Source organism: Ictidomys tridecemlineatus, chromosome 14 (genome assembly GCF_052094955.1).
Source record: "Ictidomys tridecemlineatus isolate mIctTri1 chromosome 14, mIctTri1.hap1, whole genome shotgun sequence".
NCBI classification, from domain to species: Eukaryota; Metazoa; Chordata; class Mammalia; order Rodentia; family Sciuridae; genus Ictidomys; species Ictidomys tridecemlineatus.
In genome coordinates, this window is record NC_135490.1 from 9,275,289 (window position 1) to 9,298,758 (window position 23,470).

Here is a 23,470-nt window from a genome sequence, read left to right on the forward strand (position 1 = left end):
TCCCCCTATTGTAAGAGGCAGAGCAGATGTCGTTCGCTATTATTGATAAACACCTTTTTCACGACTGTTTGTGAATGTTTGTGCCTGATGGTGACTTGGTTGGTAAATCTTCCCTTGGGAGAGTCTGTCTCGGGATATAATCAAACTTATAACGACTTAAAAACTTAAAAGCTGTTCCTGTGTTCAAAGAAAAATACAGCTGCACTCGCTCCTCATTTGACTTTTTGGAAGAGGAAAATCTTAACATTAAGTGAAAATAGTTTAAGGAGGAGAAGAATGCTTTGAGTTCCAACTATTGCTTTCTTTTAAAATTTTTATTAATGTACCAATTATTTTGTCGCCACATGTAAATGAAAGACTTTGAGTAATAGTTTCATCACCTTGCTCGGGCTCTCTCCAAAATCAAAAATCACTTAGCAGTATCTTCTCCAAAGCCATCCATTTACCTGCAAAAGCCATGGTTTTGTTCTTTTTTAATGCTGAGTCAAATTCCACTGTGTATATATGCCACATTGCTTTTGTATCCATTCATCCACTGAAGGGCATCTAGGTGGCTCCACAGTTTAGCTATTGTGAAGTGTGCAGCTATAAACATGGATGTGTCTGTGTCCCTGTAGTATGCTGTTTTTAAGTCCTTTGGGTACAGCCCAAGGAGAAGAAAAGCTGGGTCAAAGGGTGGTTCCATATCCAGTTTTCCAAGGAATCTCCATACTGCTTTCCAAATTGGCCACACCAATTTGTACTCCCACCAGCAACGTATGAGTGTGCCTTTTCCCCCACATCCTCACCCACACTTACTGTTGTTTGTCTCCATAATAGCTGCCATTCTGACTGGAGTGAGATGATATATTAGAGTGGTTTTGATTTACATTTCTCTGATTGCTATAGATAATGAGCATTTTTTAATATATTTGTTGATTGATTGTAGATCCTCTTCTGAGAAGTGTCTGTTCAGGTCCTTGGCCCATTTGTTGATTGGGTTATTATTATATATATATATATATATATATATATATATATATATATATTTTTTTTTGGTGTTTAGCTTTTTGAGTTCTTTGTATACCCTAGAGATTAGTGCTCTATCTGATGTGTGGGAGGTAAAAGTTTGCTCCCAGGATGTAGGCTCTCTGTTCACCTCACAGATTGTTTCTTTTACTGAAAAGAATCTTTTCACTTGGATTCCATCCCATTTATTGATTCTTGGTTTTAATTCTTGCGCTATGGGAGTTTTATTAAGGAAGTTGGGGCCTAATCCCACATGATGGAGATTAGGGCCTACTTTTTCTTCTATTAGACACAGAGTCTCTGGTTTAATTCCTAGGTCCTTGATCCATTTTGAGTTAAGTTTGTGCATGGTGAGAGATAGGGGTTTAATTTCATTTTGTTGCATAGGGATTTCAGGTTTCCCAGCACCATTTGTTGAAGAGGCTATCTTTTCTCCAGTGCATGTTTTTGGCACCTTTGTCTAATGTAAGATAATTGTAATTTTGTGGGTTAGTCTCTGTGTCCTCTTCTCTGTACCATTGGTCAACCTGCCTGTTTTGGTGACAATCCCAGGCTGTGTTTGTTACTGTTGCTCTGTAGTATAGTTGGAGGTCTGGTATAGCAATACCACCTGCTTCACTCTTCCTGCTTAGGATTGCTTTAGCTATCCTGGGTCTCTTAGTTTTCCAGATGAATTTCATGATTGCTTTTTCTATTTCTATGAGGAATTCCATTGTGATTCTGATGGGAATTGCATTAAATCTGTATAGTGCTTTTGGAAGTATGGTCATTTTGATAATATTAATTCTGCTTACCCAGGAGCAACGTAGATCTTTCCATCTACTAAGGTCTTCTTTGATTTCTTTCTTTAGGGTTCTGTAGTTTTCTTTGTATACATCTTTCACCTCTTTCCTTGATTTGCGAGTATCTTATTTATTTATTTATTTATTTATTTTTGAGAATATTGTGAATGGGGTAGTTTTCCTCATTTTCTTCTCAGAGAAATTGTCACTGATATACAGAAAGGCCTTTGATTTATGGGTATTGATTTTATATCCTGCTACTTTGCTGAATTCATTTACTAGTTCTAGAAATTTTCTGGTGGAGCTTTTTGGGTCTTCTAGGTATAGAATCATAACATCGGCAAGTAAAGCTAAATTACGTTCTTCTTTTCCTATACATATTCCTTTAATTTCTTTCGTCTGTCTAATTGCTCTGGCCAGTGTTTCAAGAACTATGCTGAATAGAAGTGGTGAAAAAGGGCATCCCTGTCTTGTTGCAGATTTTAGAGGGAATGCCTTCATTTGTTCTCCATTTAGAATGGTGTTGGTGTGGGGCTTTGCGTAGATAGCCTTTAAGATCTGGAGATCTATTCCTGTTATCCCCAGTTTTTCTGGTGTTTTGAACCTGAAGTGGTGCTGTATTTTGTCAAATGGTTTTTCTGCGTCTATTGCGGTGATCATATGATTCTTATTTTTGAGTATATTGATGTAATGAATTGCATTTATTGATTTCCATATGTTGAACCAACCTTGCATCCCTAGGATAAATCCAATTTGATCGTGGTGAGCGATCTTTTGGATATGTTTTTGTATTTGATTTGCCAGAATTTTATTGAGAATTTTTGCATCTATGTTCATTAGAGATATGGGTCTGAAGTTTTCTTTCTTTGATGTGTCTTTGTCCAGTTTTGGAATCAGGGTGATGTTGGTTGGCCTTATAGAATGAGTTTGGAAGTGCTCCTTCTTTTTCTCTTTCCTGAAATAAATTGAAGAGTATTGGTATTAGTTCTTCTTTAAAGGTCTTGTAGAACTCAGCTGTGTATCCATCCGGTCCTGGCCTTTTCTTGGTTGGTCGTCTTTTGATGGCTTCTTCTGTTTCCTCACTTGATATTGGTCTGTTTAAGTTGTGTATATCTTTCTGACTCAATCTGGGCAGATCATATGACTTAAGAAATTTTTCGATGCCTTCCAAATCTTCTATTTTATTGGAGTATAAGGTTTAACAATAATTTCTAATTATCTTCTGTATTTCTGAAGTGTCTATTGTGATATTGCCTTTTCATCACGTATGCTGGTAATTTGAATTCGCTCTCTCCTTCTCTTCGTTAGTGTGGCTAAAGGTCAGTCCATTTTATTTATTTTTTAAGAGAACCAACTTTTAGCTTTGTAAATTTTTTTCAGTTGTTTCTTTTGTTCTGATTTCCTTGATTTCCTCTCTAATTTTAATTATTTCTTGCCTTCTACTGCCTTTGCTGCTGATTTGTTCTGTTTCTAGGGCTTTGAGCTGTAGTGTGAGGTCATTCGTTTGTTGAGTTTTCTTCTTTTAAGGAATGAACTCCATGCAATGAGTTTTCCTCTTAGTACAGCTTTCGTAGTGTCCCAGAGATTTCGATATGTTGTATCTATGCTCTCATTTACCTCTGAGAATTTTTTAATCTCCCCCTTGATGTCTTCTGTCACCCATTGTTCATTCAGTAGCATATTGTTGAGTCTCCATGTGATGAAAACATTTTTATTTTTTATTTTGTCATTGATTTCCAATTTCATTTCATTATGATCTGGTAAAATGCATGGTATTTGCTAAGAGTTGCTTTGTGGCATAGTATAATGCTCTATTTTAGAGAAGAATCCATGTGCTGCTGAGAAGAAAGTGTATCTGTTTGATGCCGGTCGAAATAGTCTATATATGTCAGTTAAGTCCAAGTTATTAATTGTGTTATTGTGCTCTGCAGTTTCTTTATTCAACTTTTGTTTGGAAGATGTACCCAGTTTTGAGAGAGGTGTGTTAAGGTCACCCGAGATTATTGTGTTGTGGTCAATTTGACTCTTGAACTTGAGAAGAGTTTGATTGATGAACACAGTGGCACCATTGTTTGGGGCATATCTATTGATGCTTGTTATGTCTTGTTGGTGTCTGGTTCCCTTGAGCAGTATCTGAATTCCATCTTTATCCTTTTTGATTAACTTTGGCTTGAAGTCTGCTTTGTGTGCTATGAGCATGGAAACCCCTGCTTGCTAGTGCATGTGAGGGGTATGATTTTTCCCAACCTTTCCCCTTCAGTCTGTGTATGTCTTTTCCTAACAGATGAGTCTCCTATAGGCAGCATTTTGTTGAGGATGAGCTCTCTATGTGCCTCTTATGTCCCATCACAAGAGTAATTTCATTTAGCGTGATTCAACTCTGTTTTTTCAAGGTTGCTTACTTCAAGGAACAAAGTAGGTAACACACAAAGTTCTTGATATTGGGATGAGAAGACTGGTTGTGCAATCTGGAAATTGGGTGGGCATTTCTGGAGGACATCAGGACTTTGATGAAATGGCAAATCCAGAACCCTTGGAGATGTTCACAATGGTTCTTGAGATTGTTGCTGCTCTGGTCCAGAATTAGGAGGTCCATTAACCCATAATAAAGTAATATCAAAGTGGGGAATTTTAAAGCAAGTTTTTGGAGTTTTTAATTATAGGATCAATTTTTATCTATTTTCTAGAAATTTAAATAAAAACTAAGTAAAACTTTCAATAGAAGTTTCTTTATTGAAATAGCAATGGGGCTAGGGTCATGGGTCAGTGGAAGCACACTTGCCTGGCATGTGTGAGGCATTGGGTTCGATTCTCAGCACTGCATATGAATAAATAAATAAATAAATAAATAAATGTCTATTAGCAACAAAAAACAAAAATAAATAAATAAAATTAATAGCAAGTTGTATCTGCTGCTCTGGAATATTTCTTAGCACTGAGACGTTTAATGTATGGTACAAATAAATGGTTAGATTTTCGGCAAATCTTTTTATGCTTTTATTAAAGAACACTGACACCAACTTGTCTCTTTGACTTGTGGGTTGTCAACAGTTTTCTGGAATCCTAACCGCTGCTGTCACCTGCCTTTCCAAGATGAGAAAACATAGTTATATGAGTTTATCTGTTCATCAACATAAACTTTCTTGGACCTATTTCACTCTAGCTTGAGGTATAAAGCCTATTGGTGTCTGTAGAAGCTGCTGGGCTGGGATACTCTTCCTTCTTTGATTTTCTTTTGATCATTAATCTGGAAATCCCTCCAAACACTGAAAAGTTTTTTGTAGTTACAAATGAGATGATCCCTTTTCCAAAAAATTTTACTAAAAGGATACTATGAAAAATGTATTTCAGGAGCAAAATGTTGGGATAATATTAGTTATATTACCTTTTTACCCACAAAGTTGCAAGTTTTTAATTAGTATAATCTATAAATTGCTATAGCTACCTTGATTCATGTCTGGGCATAATACCATTAAAGCATTAAACCCATCCAGGGTAAAGAACTTGTTTTGAAAGTAGGGGGGGAAAAAAACCAAAAACCAGAATCAAGTCATTCAAGAGCCAAAGGAGTCACAGTATTTTGATAAGAGCCACGAGAGTGAGTTAGCATATGGAGGACAGACTTTCAGTAAGTTAGGGATGTTAAGGTATGGAATGAATTGGTAACTGCAGTCAGAATGATCAATACAACTTTCTTTATGACAGCAAATTGGACTCATTTGTAGGAAACCATGATTTCAGGGGTGCTTTGCAGGTCACAGTGCTCTAAAAGGCTTCTTCATGAATATTGAAAATCCCAGGGTGTCAGGGCGGCCAGTCCAGGTGCAGGAGCAGCCCGCCCTGCAGGGGCAGGTCACCAACGCTGAGGGCGGAGTCACCCAAGGGGGGCAGCGGAAAGTCCAGGGAAGGAGCAGAGGCCCCCAGGGGTGACTGCGCCCCTGGCAGCGAGTCCCTGGTGGAAGGCCAGGCCAGGCCAGGGCTCTGCGTTACCAGGCAGAAGGCGACGTTGGCGCGAGCCCCGCAGCGCCCCGAATTCCGAGGCTTAGGTCACAATCGACCCCGCCGCGCTCCAGGCCCTTCCGTGGAGAGAGGTGGAGAGAGGTGGATGGTGAGAGGAGCGGGTTTTGCAGCAGCTCAGAGGTTGCAGCGATGTCGTCCTGGTTTAGGGGCCTCAGCTCCGGCTGGGGCCACTCCTTGGGTCGGGTGGGGGACAGCTTGGCTTCCCTCACCGGCCATATCTCCAGCTTGGCCAGGGACGCGTTTCTGGACGATTTAGAAGAGGTAGAAGCAGGTTTACCTCATTGTGGGAGAAAGGAAATTGAAGCTCCCCAATCTCCATTCACATCAACGGATGGAAGACTTACAAAGGATTGTGCTGATCCGGAAGAAAAGCAGGAAGAAGCATCAGGGCTTCCCATAAAGCTTCCCTCTGCACGTTACCGACATCAACTGCAACAGAGAGGGACAGAAGCCAGCCAACCTAAAGCAAGACAGATGGTACTAGAGGATCACCTGTGGAGACGGCAGTCACCTGCCCCATCAGTACACTCCGGAGCTGGAGATATACCAATAACCACTGCACCGGCTCCATCCAGCTGTGGAATCAGTGGTCAGTTTTCACCTCTTCCTGATGGAGACATGCACTTTAGCGACGTCATTTCATCACAACATGAAATAAAGAGCTTGTCGATCGAAGTTTCGAGACTTGAATCTGAAGTCGGCCCCTGGAAGCATATTGGTCAAGCACAAGGAACACGTAATTCTGATCCAAATGAAATCTGCAAACTCCAAAATACTATTAAGGTACTTGAAGAAAACCAAAGCCAGGACATAAATAATCATCAACATGAAATGCCAGTTTTGCAGAAGGCACATCAAGAGAAACTGGCAGAGGAAAGTTCCCAGCATCGAGAGGAATTATGTGACTACGAAGAACGAATTGAAGAACTTGAAAATCAGTCACAACAAGGTGACTCAGGGGTTAGAGCCTGTGAGACGCAAAAAACTATTCAGGTTCTACCATCTGAAAATGCCGAGTCGATGAAAGAGATACAAGAACTTGAGGATCAAACAAAAGACATCAATAAAAAATTATCTTCTGCAGAAAATGACGGAAACGTCTCGAACAGAGAACAAGAGCAGCTCCGTGTGGAAAAGGGACAAATCATTGAGCAGTGTGAGAACTTGCAACTGGAATGTAGTAAATCGCAGGCTTCTGTGATGGAGCAGAGTGATACTGTGGCCAAAAAGGGAAAAATTCTTCCACTGAGTTCATTGGTGGAAGAAGTGCTCAGGCTGCAACAAGCCCTGTCCGATGCTGAAAAGGAAATAATGAGACTGAATGGTTTAAACCGGGATAACCATCTGGCTGAAGACAATCTGAAACTGAATCAGCGTGTCCAAGTTTTAGAAAAAGAGAAGTCATTATTGAGTCAAGAGATGAAAGAACTTCAGATATCACTGTCAACATTGAGCTGTGAATATGAAGTAATTAAAAGTACAGCTTCAACAGACGTGAATTTGTGTGTACAATTCCATAACTTAAAACTTAACTTGGAGTCGAAGGAGCAAGAACTGAATCAAAGTATTAATGAAAAGAAAATGCTGATAGCTGAGTTGGAAGAACTGGACACTCAGAACCAGGAAGCGACAAAGCACATCGTTTTGATAAAAGACGAGCTAGCCAAACAACGATATGAAGGAGACCTTGTCATCAAGAAATTGAAACAACTCAATCAAGAGAAGGATTTTGAAATCGCAAGCCTCAAAAAGAGGATTGAGCAAATGGCTGCTGATCAAAAAGAAACTAAGGAACTTTTGGCATCTGGTTTAGAAGAACCGGAGCAATTGATACGACGTAGAAGTGAGAAAAAAGTGTTTATTGACAAACTCAAAGAACAAAGTTCAGAACTCCAAAAGAATTTAGATAAGTTTTCTCGGGTCTTAAGAGAAAATGGAACCTTAAGGCAAACCATAGAAGAAAAGGACAGAAGGATTGAATCCATGAAAGAAGAAGGAAATCATCTGCAAGAAGAATTGGAAAGACTTAGGGAACAGCAGCACAGAGCTGTCCTTGTGGCTGAGCCTGAAACCCTCGATAGTATCACAGAACTAGAATGTGAGGTATCTCAACTGAATATCGTCAATAATCATCTGGTAGAGGAAATTAAACATCAGCAGAAGATAATTGAAGATCAAAGACAGGGTAAAATGCGCCTACTTCAGTCTTTACAGGAGCAGAAGAAGGAAATGAATGAATTGAAATACCAATATGAGCAGATGAATGCTGCGCATGCCCAGTTATTTTTAGTAAAAGATGAGGAAATTAAGAATTTGCAGAAAACCATTGGACAAATAAAAGCCCAGTTGCCTGGAGACAGATACAACACTCAAACAGAGAATTCCGATGTTCTTCGAGAACCGAAAGTTAAAGAAAGCCTTACTGTAGAAAATGGAGGTGAAAAAGACAACTTATTGAAATCTGAAAATGAGGCGTCAGTGAAAGGAATCAAAGAAGAACCTGAGATTAAACTTCTAAAAGAACAGGAGCGAATATTCATTTTAGAAATGGACATTTCTAAACTCAAAGCGGAAAATGAAAACATAACAGAAACATACAAAGCAAAGGAAATGGAGTGCCAAGCATTGCAGGAGACCAACATGAGGTTCTCTGTCATGTTGCAAGAAAAAGACTTGCAGCTGGAGACTGAGTTCAAGAAAGAACAGAAGGAAAAGGCAGAAAAAGTCGAAGGAGAAGCATTATTATTACTACAGGATGAAGCAAATGTTGTGTGGGATTCAGCACCCAGACAGTCAGATCTCAAGGAAGAACAGACTGGAGAACCCACAAAACAAAGTGAGCTCCTGCAAGAAATGCTGGACGATACACCAAAGCAATTGACGAACATGACCAGCAGCACAGAAGGAAAAGTGGATAAAGGCCTCCTGAGAAACCTTTTTATCGGTCATTTCCGCACACCCCAAAGGAAGCGTCCTGAAGTGCTACGGTTAATTGGAAGGATCCTGGACATTGAAAAGGGGGAAATGGAGGAGTTGTTGAAAGAAGATTGCGGAGGTGTTACCAAGTGGATGCCTGGTTGGCTTGGAGGAGGACCCAAATCTGTCCCCAGCACACCTTTGATACCAAGTCAGCAATGTGTGCGGAGGAGTTCTTTTTCAGAACTTTTTATTAAGTTTCTGGAAAGGGAATCTCATCCAGCTTTTCCACCACCCAAACTTTCTGCTCCTGCCATGGAACTCTAGATTCACCAAGAAGAAGAAAGCAAGGTGCAAAGGTGCCGGGAAGTGGTAAAGAGGCAGCAGAATTCAGAGCCACTTACTCACCTAGCTGGACTGGGACTTAGTGGACCTGGGCATCTTCTCTGGAACCCTTCGCAGATGTCATGCCCACCTTTACACCATTGCCACTGTCCCCAGACCATCCTGCCAGGGTTGTACTAAAGGACCTTTTAAAGCCATAAGCGACTCTCAAGCCAGTGATGATGTAGCAGTTTACTGAAGCCATAACTCAGTACTTTTTGAGAGTGACCTTTTGGAAAAAGTGTCATGTATTTGTAGACAAAAGGAGAAAGAAAAAAGCTGATGTATGTAGCTACTAGGTATTTGTCTTCCCTCTTTCTCTTTCTTCTTTCTTTCTTTCTTTCTTTCTTTCTTTCTTCCTTTATTTCCTTCTTTCTTTCTTTCTATCTTTCTTTTTTTTGCTTTAGCGCTTAAAAAATCTAATTTGTTTTGTTTGATGTAGCACTTTTTGTTTATAAAATTTTGTTTTGATGTTATGACGTAATCCTCAACAATAACCAATTCTAATGTACTTTGTGAGCAACTGTACAGTGCACCACTAGTGAGCCATTAGCTCCAACCTCTTTTTTTATGATTGTATTTGTTACATTTAATTTTATGAAGATAAAATGACACACTTAATTAACAGAAAGGAAGAAAAATCCAACTCATGAGAGAAAGACCTATATAGCTCAGAATTCAGAGTGTATAAAAACAAAATATAATGTTGCCCAAAGTTGTGACTTCTTGAGTTTAGAAAAGAAAACCCTTGAACAACTACTAAAAAAAAGTGACAGTGGGAAGGCCTGAACATGAAGTTTCGTGGATAAATTCTGAGAAATTTTAATGCAAATACTATGACACCCATCCATTTTACTTATTTTCATTTCTGTAAAAAAAAAATCACTTTACATTAATTCACCTTTCTAGATGTTAATGTCCAGAAAGAAGACCATTTTTATAAGTCAAACTGAACACATTTTCAATGGAAAAGTTAATTTGCAAGGATGTGTCATTAAATATCGGGACCGTTTATCTACGTACTTTTTGGGCTCTAAAATAATGCTTATAAACACATTTTTAAAATCATTTGATCACAAAACAGCGGGGAGGAGAAATCAGGAGAAATTAAAATCATATAATGTTTTAAAAGCTGAAATCCTTAGAAAAACATTTTTCATTTTTGTAAATTAAGGTAAAAGATAAATCAAAGTTTTTAGCTGAAGTTAGGAGAAGTCAGAGAAGAGAAAAAGCAGATTATATAAGAAACACTTCTCTGACACCTGTAATTTCTAAAACCATTAAGAACATTTTTAATAAAATTAATTTAAATAAAATTTAATAAAAATTAAATGATAATTCAGTAAAAATTGATTTAATTTAAATTTATTTTTAATGAATATTATTTAATTTGAATTTATTTCATTAACATTATTAACCTAATAAATTTAATTTATATTAAACTATGATCTAAGTTTTATTCAAAATTTATTAAATTTTATTTAAATGAATTTAATACAATTTAATAATATTAGTTTAATTCACATAGAATTTAATATAAATCAAATTATTTAATATTAATGAAATAATTTACAAATAAATTTTAATAAAATTAAATTAATTTTAATAGAAATGTTCTTAATGGTTTTAGAAATTACAGATGTCAGAAATATTTGCTATATAATCTACTTTTTCCTCTTATCTGATTTCATCTAACTTAAGCTAGAAACTTTTGATTTATCTTTTAGCTTAATTTACAAAAATAAAAAGGGAAGACAAGATACCTAGTAGCTATATATATCAGCTTTTACTTTTCTTTCTTTTATTTTTTTCTGTTTCAACTTTTTATTCATTTAATTTTCAAGCTCTTTTAGGATAGGGACATGGGATTTACCTTTTAAGTCTCCAGCAATCAGAAAAGAAAAGAAAGTACTAGCTTTGGCTTTTTAATGTAGTGCCAAAAATGGGACCTGAAACTAACATTAACCATCTTTAGAAGACTTTGTATAAAAAAGGCTGAAAATTATGGAACCCAGGACACTTATGGCTTTAAATTCGCCCTGAGAGGTGGACAGTCCCCTACGACTCTGCGAATGTGGTTCTCTGAGACTTCGTCCTGCCCATTGGTTGATGTGACCACCACCAGCCCAGCCGTGAGACACACCTGCATGCTAAACATCAGTGAAATCACTTCCTTGCACCAGCACCAGCTGCTTACAATTGAAGAAGAGTCTTTCATTTTTCACAAGTCCATTCTAAAAAAAATCCTAACTTGACACTTAATTGAATCTGTTTTAAGTAAATTCTAGTAACAGAACTAATCCATGGTAGTGAATAACAATTCACATTTAAAAGTCATCGCTAAAATATATACTATTTTAAAGTTTGTATTGGTGAGATACTGTAAAAAGATGGTCTTTGCAACGACTGAGAACCAGATTCACACAGAGCATTTCCAGAATTATAAACAAATCAAAATTTCCATAATCACATGATGAAACTTAATGTGTATTGGCTAAATAGTCTTTATTCCATCCTTTAGTTCTTATGAGAAACTTTTACCCTATTCATCAAGTTTTAATGATCTTTGTAATAATGTAACTATTTTAACATCCCAAAAAGAAAATACTATTCTTTTGAAAATTGAGACAAGCAATAGAATATGATTGGAAATAATTTATATGACATCTTACTTGTATGAATATAGATTAACAGATTTAAAAATGTTTCTGAAAAATAAAATTTTCCTTGTTCTACAGCTGCTTTGTTCTTAATTAATTATTTGACCCAAGGCAATTATGGCTTTAAATTACATGACCCAAGAAGCAGTTGAGAATAGGAGATACTCCAGTCTAGTTTTAGACATAGTCCATACTCATGTTCCCAATATATTTAATGATGGCATTTAAAACAGGGATGTGAGAATCTTAAAATCCCTTTCTCATTTTTGCCATGGTGTCAACTGAAACTATTTGTAGTAACCTCTGGAAGATGTGGGAAATGTTCAGTCATTTGATGTATGAGCCCTGCCCTTGGAGTGTCTGGGGCTGGGGCTTCTAGATCCCAGAAAAGTCTTTGAATTCATAAACAGTCTGAAAAAAACTTATTCACATATGCATAAAATGTATTAAATCAGCATCAGTTTGCAGGAACCAGAGCAGAGCAAAAGTGGTTATTGAAGAGTTCGGGCTGAAATACTCAGAACTGGAGAATATTGTGAACTTGTGGTCTATTGCCATGTTTTCTTATCTGAACTTCCTTTGGATTAAACTTGCCTATTTTAGCCACCAAAACAAATATTTAAGTTGTCCAACCAATTCCTTGGGAAATGAAATCCTTTTGTCTTAATGACTTTTAAGCACATATCAGAGCTTAGTTCACTAGATTTTTTGTGTTAGGAAGGCACATTTGTGTTATGAAGGTACCATTGCTATCAGATGCCCCAGACATGTCTGGGCCTCGGTAGGTATCTCTGAGCACACGTCTGATGAGTGCACACAGTGTGTATGTTGGAATTTGGTCTATGGATGAGGGCATCAACATGGTCAGTTGGTGGCCACTTAGTGGGAATATCCCCCCAAACCCATTTGATGTTACTTGGGGACAGGGCAGAAAGGATTATAAAATATGGAGTCATTTCGTGGTTGAGGATCACTGTCTTATCTTGGTGGCTGGCTCTCATTGAGTTCAGAGATGGGAAGCCTGTGGCCCTACTGTGAGAAGCATTGGTGTGGTGAACCTTGGTGGTTTTGAGCAGCTGAGGAGAGAAAAAGGAAGGTTGAAACTGAAAACGCTGGAGTAAACACAAGGCGACTTTCAGTTGGGGGTGAGCGTGCAGGACCGCCATAACAAATTACCAGGGGTGGGTGGCCTAAAGCACAGGATTTATTTATTCTCACAGTCCTGGAGGCTGGTTTGTCCTGGGCTTCTTTTCCTGCTGTGTATGTGGCTGCCTTCTGTTTTTGTCTGCATGTCTTTCCTCTTTGCATGTGTGATTCCTAGTCACTGCTTCTTAGAAGGCCACCAGTCATTCTGGATTCTGGCTCCCTTCCCTTAATGTTTTAGGGATCCCATTTCTAAATACAGCCATATCCTGAGTTACTAGAAGTTGGGAATCTCAACATGAGCTTTAGAGGGACAGGGACATCAAATAGAGAAGGGGAGAGGGCTCAGGGCTACTTTGGAAGAGGCAAAAGCCTCTAGAGAAAGGCTGATCAAAGAAACTGAACCTGAGCACAGTTTCTGCAGGTTTTCCAGCCAGAGAAATGGAAGTCCAGCAGGCACCAGAAGTGAGAAATGGTCAGAGCAGGTTGTCTCTACAACACATAGTTCAGACTCCTCTTTCCGGCCTTTCAGACTCCTGCATATAAAGCCGTTTCCCTCCATGTTCTCTCTTTGTTCCTGACAAATTTTCCCCAAATCTAAGCAACGTGACCAATACTGAAATATACAGTTATCTCTCTCTCACACACACACACACACACACATATATGCTATTTATGATTTTTATACATACTAATGTTACTATATAACATATATATGACATACTAATATTGCATATTAATTACATATAGTATAATATAATTATTGAAACATAGTATCATGTATGTGCTAACACCAATACCATTTCTGTCTCCTTTTCTTTACCTCCCTCTGATCCTACTGACCTCTTTTCTTCCTCTAGGCACCATTTCCAGTGTGATCAGTGCATTCTCTCTTTCCCATTTCTCTCTTGATTAGCCATTATAAACAAGCCCAAGAGACAAATCCACAAAGCACAGAGGGAAAGAAATGAGACTTAAAACCTTCTACCCTTCTTCCCCCTATTGTAAGAGGCAGAGCAGATGTCGTTCGCTATTATTGATAAACACCTTTTTCACGACTGTTTGTGAATGTTTGTGCCTGATGGTGACTTGGTTGGTAAATCTTCCCTTGGGAGAGTCTGTCTCGGGATATAATCAAACTTATAACGACTTAAAAACTTAAAAGCTGTTCCTGTGTTCAAAGAAAAATACAGCTGCACTCGCTCCTCATTTGACTTTTTGGAAGAGGAAAATCTTAACATTAAGTGAAAATAGTTTAAGGAGGAGAAGAATGCTTTGAGTTCCAACTATTGCTTTCTTTTAAAATTTTTATTAATGTACCAATTATTTTGTCGCCACATGTAAATGAAAGACTTTGAGTAATAGTTTCATCACCTTGCTCGGGCTCTCTCCAAAATCAAAAATCACTTAGCAGTATCTTCTCCAAAGCCATCCATTTACCTGCAAAAGCCATGGTTTTGTTCTTTTTTAATGCTGAGTCAAATTCCACTGTGTATATATGCCACATTGCTTTTGTATCCATTCATCCACTGAAGGGCATCTAGGTGGCTCCACAGTTTAGCTATTGTGAAGTGTGCAGCTATAAACATGGATGTGTCTGTGTCCCTGTAGTATGCTGTTTTTAAGTCCTTTGGGTACAGCCCAAGGAGAAGAAAAGCTGGGTCAAAGGGTGGTTCCATATCCAGTTTTCCAAGGAATCTCCATACTGCTTTCCAAATTGGCCACACCAATTTGTACTCCCACCAGCAACGTATGAGTGTGCCTTTTCCCCCACATCCTCACCCACACTTACTGTTGTTTGTCTCCATAATAGCTGCCATTCTGACTGGAGTGAGATGATATATTAGAGTGGTTTTGATTTACATTTCTCTGATTGCTATAGATAATGAGCATTTTTTAATATATTTGTTGATTGATTGTAGATCCTCTTCTGAGAAGTGTCTGTTCAGGTCCTTGGCCCATTTGTTGATTGGGTTATTATTATATATATATATATATATATATATATATATATATATATATTTTTTTTTTGGTGTTTAGCTTTTTGAGTTCTTTGTATACCCTAGAGATTAGTGCTCTATCTGATGTGTGGGAGGTAAAAGTTTGCTCCCAGGATGTAGGCTCTCTGTTCACCTCACAGATTGTTTCTTTTACTGAAAAGAATCTTTTCACTTGGATTCCATCCCATTTATTGATTCTTGGTTTTAATTCTTGCGCTATGGGAGTTTTATTAAGGAAGTTGGGGCCTAATCCCACATGATGGAGATTAGGGCCTACTTTTTCTTCTATTAGACACAGAGTCTCTGGTTTAATTCCTAGGTCCTTGATCCATTTTGAGTTAAGTTTGTGCATGGTGAGAGATAGGGGTTTAATTTCATTTTGTTGCATAGGGATTTCAGGTTTCCCAGCACCATTTGTTGAAGAGGCTATCTTTTCTCCAGTGCATGTTTTTGGCACCTTTGTCTAATGTAAGATAATTGTAATTTTGTGGGTTAGTCTCTGTGTCCTCTTCTCTGTACCATTGGTCAACCTGCCTGTTTTGGTGACAATCCCAGGCTGTGTTTGTTACTGTTGCTCTGTAGTATAGTTGGAGGTCTGGTATAGCAATACCACCTGCTTCACTCTTCCTGCTTAGGATTGCTTTAGCTATCCTGGGTCTCTTAGTTTTCCAGATGAATTTCATGATTGCTTTTTCTATTTCTATGAGGAATTCCATTGTGATTCTGATGGGAATTGCATTAAATCTGTATAGTGCTTTTGGAAGTATGGTCATTTTGATAATATTAATTCTGCTTACCCAGGAGCAACGTAGATCTTTCCATCTACTAAGGTCTTCTTTGATTTCTTTCTTTAGGGTTCTGTAGTTTTCTTTGTATACATCTTTCACCTCTTTCCTTGATTTGCGAGTATCTTATTTATTTATTTATTTATTTATTTTTGAGAATATTGTGAATGGGGTAGTTTTCCTCATTTTCTTCTCAGAGAAATTGTCACTGATATACAGAAAGGCCTTTGATTTATGGGTATTGATTTTATATCCTGCTACTTTGCTGAATTCATTTACTAGTTCTAGAAATTTTCTGGTGGAGCTTTTTGGGTCTTCTAGGTATAGAATCATAACATCGGCAAGTAAAGCTAAATTACGTTCTTCTTTTCCTATACATATTCCTTTAATTTCTTTCGTCTGTCTAATTGCTCTGGCCAGTGTTTCAAGAACTATGCTGAATAGAAGTGGTGAAAAAGGGCATCCCTGTCTTGTTGCAGATTTTAGAGGGAATGCCTTCATTTGTTCTCCATTTAGAATGGTGTTGGTGTGGGGCTTTGCGTAGATAGCCTTTAAGATCTGGAGATCTATTCCTGTTATCCCCAGTTTTTCTGGTGTTTTGAACCTGAAGTGGTGCTGTATTTTGTCAAATGGTTTTTCTGCGTCTATTGCGGTGATCATATGATTCTTATTTTTGAGTATATTGATGTAATGAATTGCATTTATTGATTTCCATATGTTGAACCAACCTTGCATCCCTAGGATAAATCCAATTTGATCGTGGTGAGCGATCTTTTGGATATGTTTTTGTATTTGATTTGCCAGAATTTTATTGAGAATTTTTGCATCTATGTTCATTAGAGATATGGGTCTGAAGTTTTCTTTCTTTGATGTGTCTTTGTCCAGTTTTGGAATCAGGGTGATGTTGGTTGGCCTTATAGAATGAGTTTGGAAGTGCTCCTTCTTTTTCTCTTTCCTGAAATAAATTGAAGAGTATTGGTATTAGTTCTTCTTTAAAGGTCTTGTAGAACTCAGCTGTGTATCCATCCGGTCCTGGCCTTTTCTTGGTTGGTCGTCTTTTGATGGCTTCTTCTGTTTCCTCACTTGATATTGGTCTGTTTAAGTTGTGTATATCTTTCTGACTCAATCTGGGCAGATCATATGACTTAAGAAATTTTTCGATGCCTTCCAAATCTTCTATTTTATTGGAGTATAAGGTTTAACAATAATTTCTAATTATCTTCTGTATTTCTGAAGTGTCTATTGTGATATTGCCTTTTCATCACGTATGCTGGTAATTTGAATTCGCTCTCTCCTTCTCTTCGTTAGTGTGGCTAAAGGTCAGTCCATTTTATTTATTTTTTAAGAGAACCAACTTTTAGCTTTGTAAATTTTTTTCAGTTGTTTCTTTTGTTCTGATTTCCTTGATTTCCTCTCTAATTTTAATTATTTCTTGCCTTCTACTGCCTTTGCTGCTGATTTGTTCTGTTTCTAGGGCTTTGAGCTGTAGTGTGAGGTCATTCGTTTGTTGAGTTTTCTTCTTTTAAGGAATGAACTCCATGCAATGAGTTTTCCTCTTAGTACAGCTTTCGTAGTGTCCCAGAGATTTCGATATGTTGTATCTATGCTCTCATTTACCTCTGAGAATTTTTTAATCTCCCCCTTGATGTCTTCTGTCACCCATTGTTCATTCAGTAGCATATTGTTGAGTCTCCATGTGATGAAAACATTTTTATTTTTTATTTTGTCATTGATTTCCAATTTCATTTCATTATGATCTGGTAAAATGCATGGTATTTGCTAAGAGTTGCTTTGTGGCATAGTATAATGCTCTATTTTAGAGAAGAATCCATGTGCTGCTGAGAAGAAAGTGTATCTGTTTGATGCCGGTCGAAATAGTCTATATATGTCAGTTAAGTCCAAGTTATTAATTGTGTTATTGTGCTCTGCAGTTTCTTTATTCAACTTTTGTTTGGAAGATGTACCCAGTTTTGAGAGAGGTGTGTTAAGGTCACCCGAGATTATTGTGTTGTGGTCAATTTGACTCTTGAACTTGAGAAGAGTTTGATTGATGAACACAGTGGCACCATTGTTTGGGGCATATCTATTGATGCTTGTTATGTCTTGTTGGTGTCTGGTTCCCTTGAGCAGTATCTGAATTCCATCTTTATCCTTTTTGATTAACTTTGGCTTGAAGTCTGCTTTGTGTGCTATGAGCATGGAAACCCCTGCTTGCTAGTGCATGTGAGGGGTATGATTTTTCCCAACCTTTCCCCTTCAGTCTGTGTATGTCTTTTCCTAACAGATGAGTCTCCTATAGGCAGCATTTTGTTGAGGATGAGCTCTCTATGTGCCTCTTATGTCCCATCACAAGAGTAATTTCATTTAGCGTGATTCAACTCTGTTTTTTCAAGGTTGCTTACTTCAAGGAACAAAGTAGGTAACACACAAAGTTCTTGATATTGGGATGAGAAGACTGGTTGTGCAATCTGGAAATTGGGTGGGCATTTCTGGAGGACATCAGGACTTTGATGAAATGGCAAATCCAGAACCCTTGGAGATGTTCACAATGGTTCTTGAGATTGTTGCTGCTCTGGTCCAGAATTAGGAGGTCCATTAACCCATAATAAAGTAATATCAAAGTGGGGAATTTTAAAGCAAGTTTTTGGAGTTTTTAATTATAGGATCAATTTTTATCTATTTTCTAGAAATTTAAATAAAAACTAAGTAAAACTTTCAATAGAAGTTTCTTTATTGAAATAGCAATGGGGCTAGGGTCATGGGTCAGTGGAAGCACACTTGCCTGGCATGTGTGAGGCATTGGGTTCGATTCTCAGCACTGCATATGAATAAATAAATAAATAAATAAATAAATGTCTATTAGCAACAAAAAACAAAAATAAATAAATAAAATTAATAGCAAGTTGTATCTGCTGCTCTGGAATATTTCTTAGCACTGAGACGTTTAATGTATGGTACAAATAAATGGTTAGATTTTCGGCAAATCTTTTTATGCTTTTATTAAAGAACACTGACACCAACTTGTCTCTTTGACTTGTGGGTTGTCAACAGTTTTCTGGAATCCTAACCGCTGCTGTCACCTGCCTTTCCAAGATGAGAAAACATAGTTATATGAGTTTATCTGTTCATCAACATAAACTTTCTTGGACCTATTTCACTCTAGCTTGAGGTATAAAGCCTATTGGTGTCTGTAGAAGCTGCTGGGCTGGGATACTCTTCCTTCTTTGATTTTCTTTTGATCATTAATCTGGAAATCCCTCCAAACACTGAAAAGTTTTTTGTAGTTACAAATGAGATGATCCCTTTTCCAAAAAATTTTACTAAAAGGATACTATGAAAAATGTATTTCAGGAGCAAAATGTTGGGATAATATTAGTTATATTACCTTTTTACCCACAAAGTTGCAAGTTTTTAATTAGTATAATCTATAAATTGCTATAGCTACCTTGATTCATGTCTGGGCATAATACCATTAAAGCATTAAACCCATCCAGGGTAAAGAACTTGTTTTGAAAGTAGGGGGGGAAAAAAACCAAAAACCAGAATCAAGTCATTCAAGAGCCAAAGGAGTCACAGTATTTTGATAAGAGCCACGAGAGTGAGTTAGCATATGGAGGACAGACTTTCAGTAAGTTAGGGATGTTAAGGTATGGAATGAATTGGTAACTGCAGTCAGAATGATCAATACAACTTTCTTTATGACAGCAAATTGGACTCATTTGTAGGAAACCATGATTTCAGGGGTGCTTTGCAGGTCACAGTGCTCTAAAAGGCTTCTTCATGAATATTGAAAATCCCAGGGTGTCAGGGCGGCCAGTCCAGGTGCAGGAGCAGCCCGCCCTGCAGGGGCAGGTCACCAACGCTGAGGGCGGAGTCACCCAAGGGGGGCAGCGGAAAGTCCAGGGAAGGAGCAGAGGCCCCCAGGGGTGACTGCGCCCCTGGCAGCGAGTCCCTGGTGGAAGGCCAGGCCAGGCCAGGGCTCTGCGTTACCAGGCAGAAGGCGACGTTGGCGCGAGCCCCGCAGCGCCCCGAATTCCGAGGCTTAGGTCACAATCGACCCCGCCGCGCTCCAGGCCCTTCCGTGGAGAGAGGTGGAGAGAGGTGGATGGTGAGAGGAGCGGGTTTTGCAGCAGCTCAGAGGTTGCAGCGATGTCGTCCTGGTTTAGGGGCCTCAGCTCCGGCTGGGGCCACTCCTTGGGTCGGGTGGGGGACAGCTTGGCTTCCCTCACCGGCCATATCTCCAGCTTGGCCAGGGACGCGTTTCTGGACGATTTAGAAGAGGTAGAAGCAGGTTTACCTCATTGTGGGAGAAAGGAAATTGAAGCTCCCCAATCTCCATTCACATCAACGGATGGAAGACTTACAAAGGATTGTGCTGATCCGGAAGAAAAGCAGGAAGAAGCATCAGGGCTTCCCATAAAGCTTCCCTCTGCACGTTACCGACATCAACTGCAACAGAGAGGGACAGAAGCCAGCCAACCTAAAGCAAGACAGATGGTACTAGAGGATCACCTGTGGAGACGGCAGTCACCTGCCCCATCAGTACACTCCGGAGCTGGAGATATACCAATAACCACTGCACCGGCTCCATCCAGCTGTGGAATCAGTGGTCAGTTTTCACCTCTTCCTGATGGAGACATGCACTTTAGCGACGTCATTTCATCACAACATGAAATAAAGAGCTTGTCGATCGAAGTTTCGAGACTTGAATCTGAAGTCGGCCCCTGGAAGCATATTGGTCAAGCACAAGGAACACGTAATTCTGATCCAAATGAAATCTGCAAACTCCAAAATACTATTAAGGTACTTGAAGAAAACCAAAGCCAGGACATAAATAATCATCAACATGAAATGCCAGTTTTGCAGAAGGCACATCAAGAGAAACTGGCAGAGGAAAGTTCCCAGCATCGAGAGGAATTATGTGACTACGAAGAACGAATTGAAGAACTTGAAAATCAGTCACAACAAGGTGACTCAGGGGTTAGAGCCTGTGAGACGCAAAAAACTATTCAGGTTCTACCATCTGAAAATGCCGAGTCGATGAAAGAGATACAAGAACTTGAGGATCAAACAAAAGACATCAATAAAAAATTATCTTCTGCAGAAAATGACGGAAACGTCTCGAACAGAGAACAAGAGCAGCTCCGTGTGGAAAAGGGACAAATCATTGAGCAGTGTGAGAACTTGCAACTGGAATGTAGTAAATCGCAGGCTTCTGTGATGGAGCAGAGTGATACTGTGGCCAAAAAGGGAAAAATTCTTCCACTGAGTTCATTGGTGGAAGAAGTGCTCAGGCTGCAACAAGCCCTGTCCGATGCTGAAAAGGAAATAATGAGACTGAATGGTTTAAACCGGGATAACCATCTGGCTGAAGACAATCTGAAACTGAATCAGCGTGTCCAAGTTTTAGAAAAAGAGAAGTCATTATTGAGTCAAGAGATGAAAGAACTTCAGATATCACTGTCAACATTGAGCTGTGAATATGAAGTAATTAAAAGTACAGCTTCAACAGACGTGAATTTGTGTGTACAATTCCATAACTTAAAACTTAACTTGGAGTCGAAGGAGCAAGAACTGAATCAAAGTATTAATGAAAAGAAAATGCTGATAGCTGAGTTGGAAGAACTGGACACTCAGAACCAGGAAGCGACAAAGCACATCGTTTTGATAAAAGACGAGCTAGCCAAACAACGATATGAAGGAGACCTTGTCATCAAGAAATTGAAACAACTCAATCAAGAGAAGGATTTTGAAATCGCAAGCCTCAAAAAGAGGATTGAGCAAATGGCTGCTGATCAAAAAGAAACTAAGGAACTTTTGGCATCTGGTTTAGAAGAACCGGAGCAATTGATACGACGTAGAAGTGAGAAAAAAGTGTTTATTGACAAACTCAAAGAACAAAGTTCAGAACTCCAAAAGAATTTAGATAAGTTTTCTCGGGTCTTAAGAGAAAATGGAACCTTAAGGCAAACCATAGAAGAAAAGGACAGAAGGATTGAATCCATGAAAGAAGAAGGAAATCATCTGCAAGAAGAATTGGAAAGACTTAGGGAACAGCAGCACAGAGCTGTCCTTGTGGCTGAGCCTGAAACCCTCGATAGTATCACAGAACTAGAATGTGAGGTATCTCAACTGAATATCGTCAATAATCATCTGGTAGAGGAAATTAAACATCAGCAGAAGATAATTGAAGATCAAAGACAGGGTAAAATGCGCCTACTTCAGTCTTTACAGGAGCAGAAGAAGGAAATGAATGAATTGAAATACCAATATGAGCAGATGAATGCTGCGCATGCCCAGTTATTTTTAGTAAAAGATGAGGAAATTAAGAATTTGCAGAAAACCATTGGACAAATAAAAGCCCAGTTGCCTGGAGACAGATACAACACTCAAACAGAGAATTCCGATGTTCTTCGAGAACCGAAAGTTAAAGAAAGCCTTACTGTAGAAAATGGAGGTGAAAAAGACAACTTATTGAAATCTGAAAATGAGGCGTCAGTGAAAGGAATCAAAGAAGAACCTGAGATTAAACTTCTAAAAGAACAGGAGCGAATATTCATTTTAGAAATGGACATTTCTAAACTCAAAGCGGAAAATGAAAACATAACAGAAACATACAAAGCAAAGGAAATGGAGTGCCAAGCATTGCAGGAGACCAACATGAGGTTCTCTGTCATGTTGCAAGAAAAAGACTTGCAGCTGGAGACTGAGTTCAAGAAAGAACAGAAGGAAAAGGCAGAAAAAGTCGAAGGAGAAGCATTATTATTACTACAGGATGAAGCAAATGTTGTGTGGGATTCAGCACCCAGACAGTCAGATCTCAAGGAAGAACAGACTGGAGAACCCACAAAACAAAGTGAGCTCCTGCAAGAAATGCTGGACGATACACCAAAGCAATTGACGAACATGACCAGCAGCACAGAAGGAAAAGTGGATAAAGGCCTCCTGAGAAACCTTTTTATCGGTCATTTCCGCACACCCCAAAGGAAGCGTCCTGAAGTGCTACGGTTAATTGGAAGGATCCTGGACATTGAAAAGGGGGAAATGGAGGAGTTGTTGAAAGAAGATTGCGGAGGTGTTACCAAGTGGATGCCTGGTTGGCTTGGAGGAGGACCCAAATCTGTCCCCAGCACACCTTTGATACCAAGTCAGCAATGTGTGCGGAGGAGTTCTTTTTCAGAACTTTTTATTAAGTTTCTGGAAAGGGAATCTCATCCAGCTTTTCCACCACCCAAACTTTCTGCTCCTGCCATGGAACTCTAGATTCACCAAGAAGAAGAAAGCAAGGTGCAAAGGTGCCGGGAAGTGGTAAAGAGGCAGCAGAATTCAGAGCCACTTACTCACCTAGCTGGACTGGGACTTAGTGGACCTGGGCATCTTCTCTGGAACCCTTCGCAGATGTCATGCCCACCTTTACACCATTGCCACTGTCCCCAGACCATCCTGCCAGGGTTGTACTAAAGGACCTTTTAAAGCCATAAGCGACTCTCAAGCCAGTGATGATGTAGCAGTTTACTGAAGCCATAACTCAGTACTTTTTGAGAGTGACCTTTTGGAAAAAGTGTCATGTATTTGTAGACAAAAAGAGAAAGAAAAAAGCTGATGTATGTAGCTACTAGGTATTTGTCTTCCCTCTTTCTCTTTCTTCTTTCTTTCTTTCTTTCTTTCTTTCTTTCTTTCTTTCTTTCTTTCTTTCTTTCTTTCTTTCTTTATTTCTTCCTTTATTTCCTTCTTTCTTTCTTTCTTTCTATCTTTCTTTTTTTTGCTTTAGC

General features: G+C 38.7%; 1 protein-coding gene across 1 annotated transcript; it reads left to right on the forward strand.

Annotated features, from left to right (window-relative positions):
• The first annotated feature begins 5,939 nt into the window (after positions 1 to 5,939).
• LOC144370657 (thyroid receptor-interacting protein 11-like) lies at positions 5,940 to 23,179 on the forward strand. Its single transcript, XM_078031372.1, is given in 6 exon segments — positions 5,940 to 8,886; positions 19,453 to 19,595; positions 19,692 to 22,953; positions 22,956 to 23,028; positions 23,030 to 23,076; positions 23,079 to 23,179. Coding segments are annotated over 6 exon segments (6,573 nt in total).
• Positions 23,180 to 23,470: the final 291 nt, after the last annotated feature.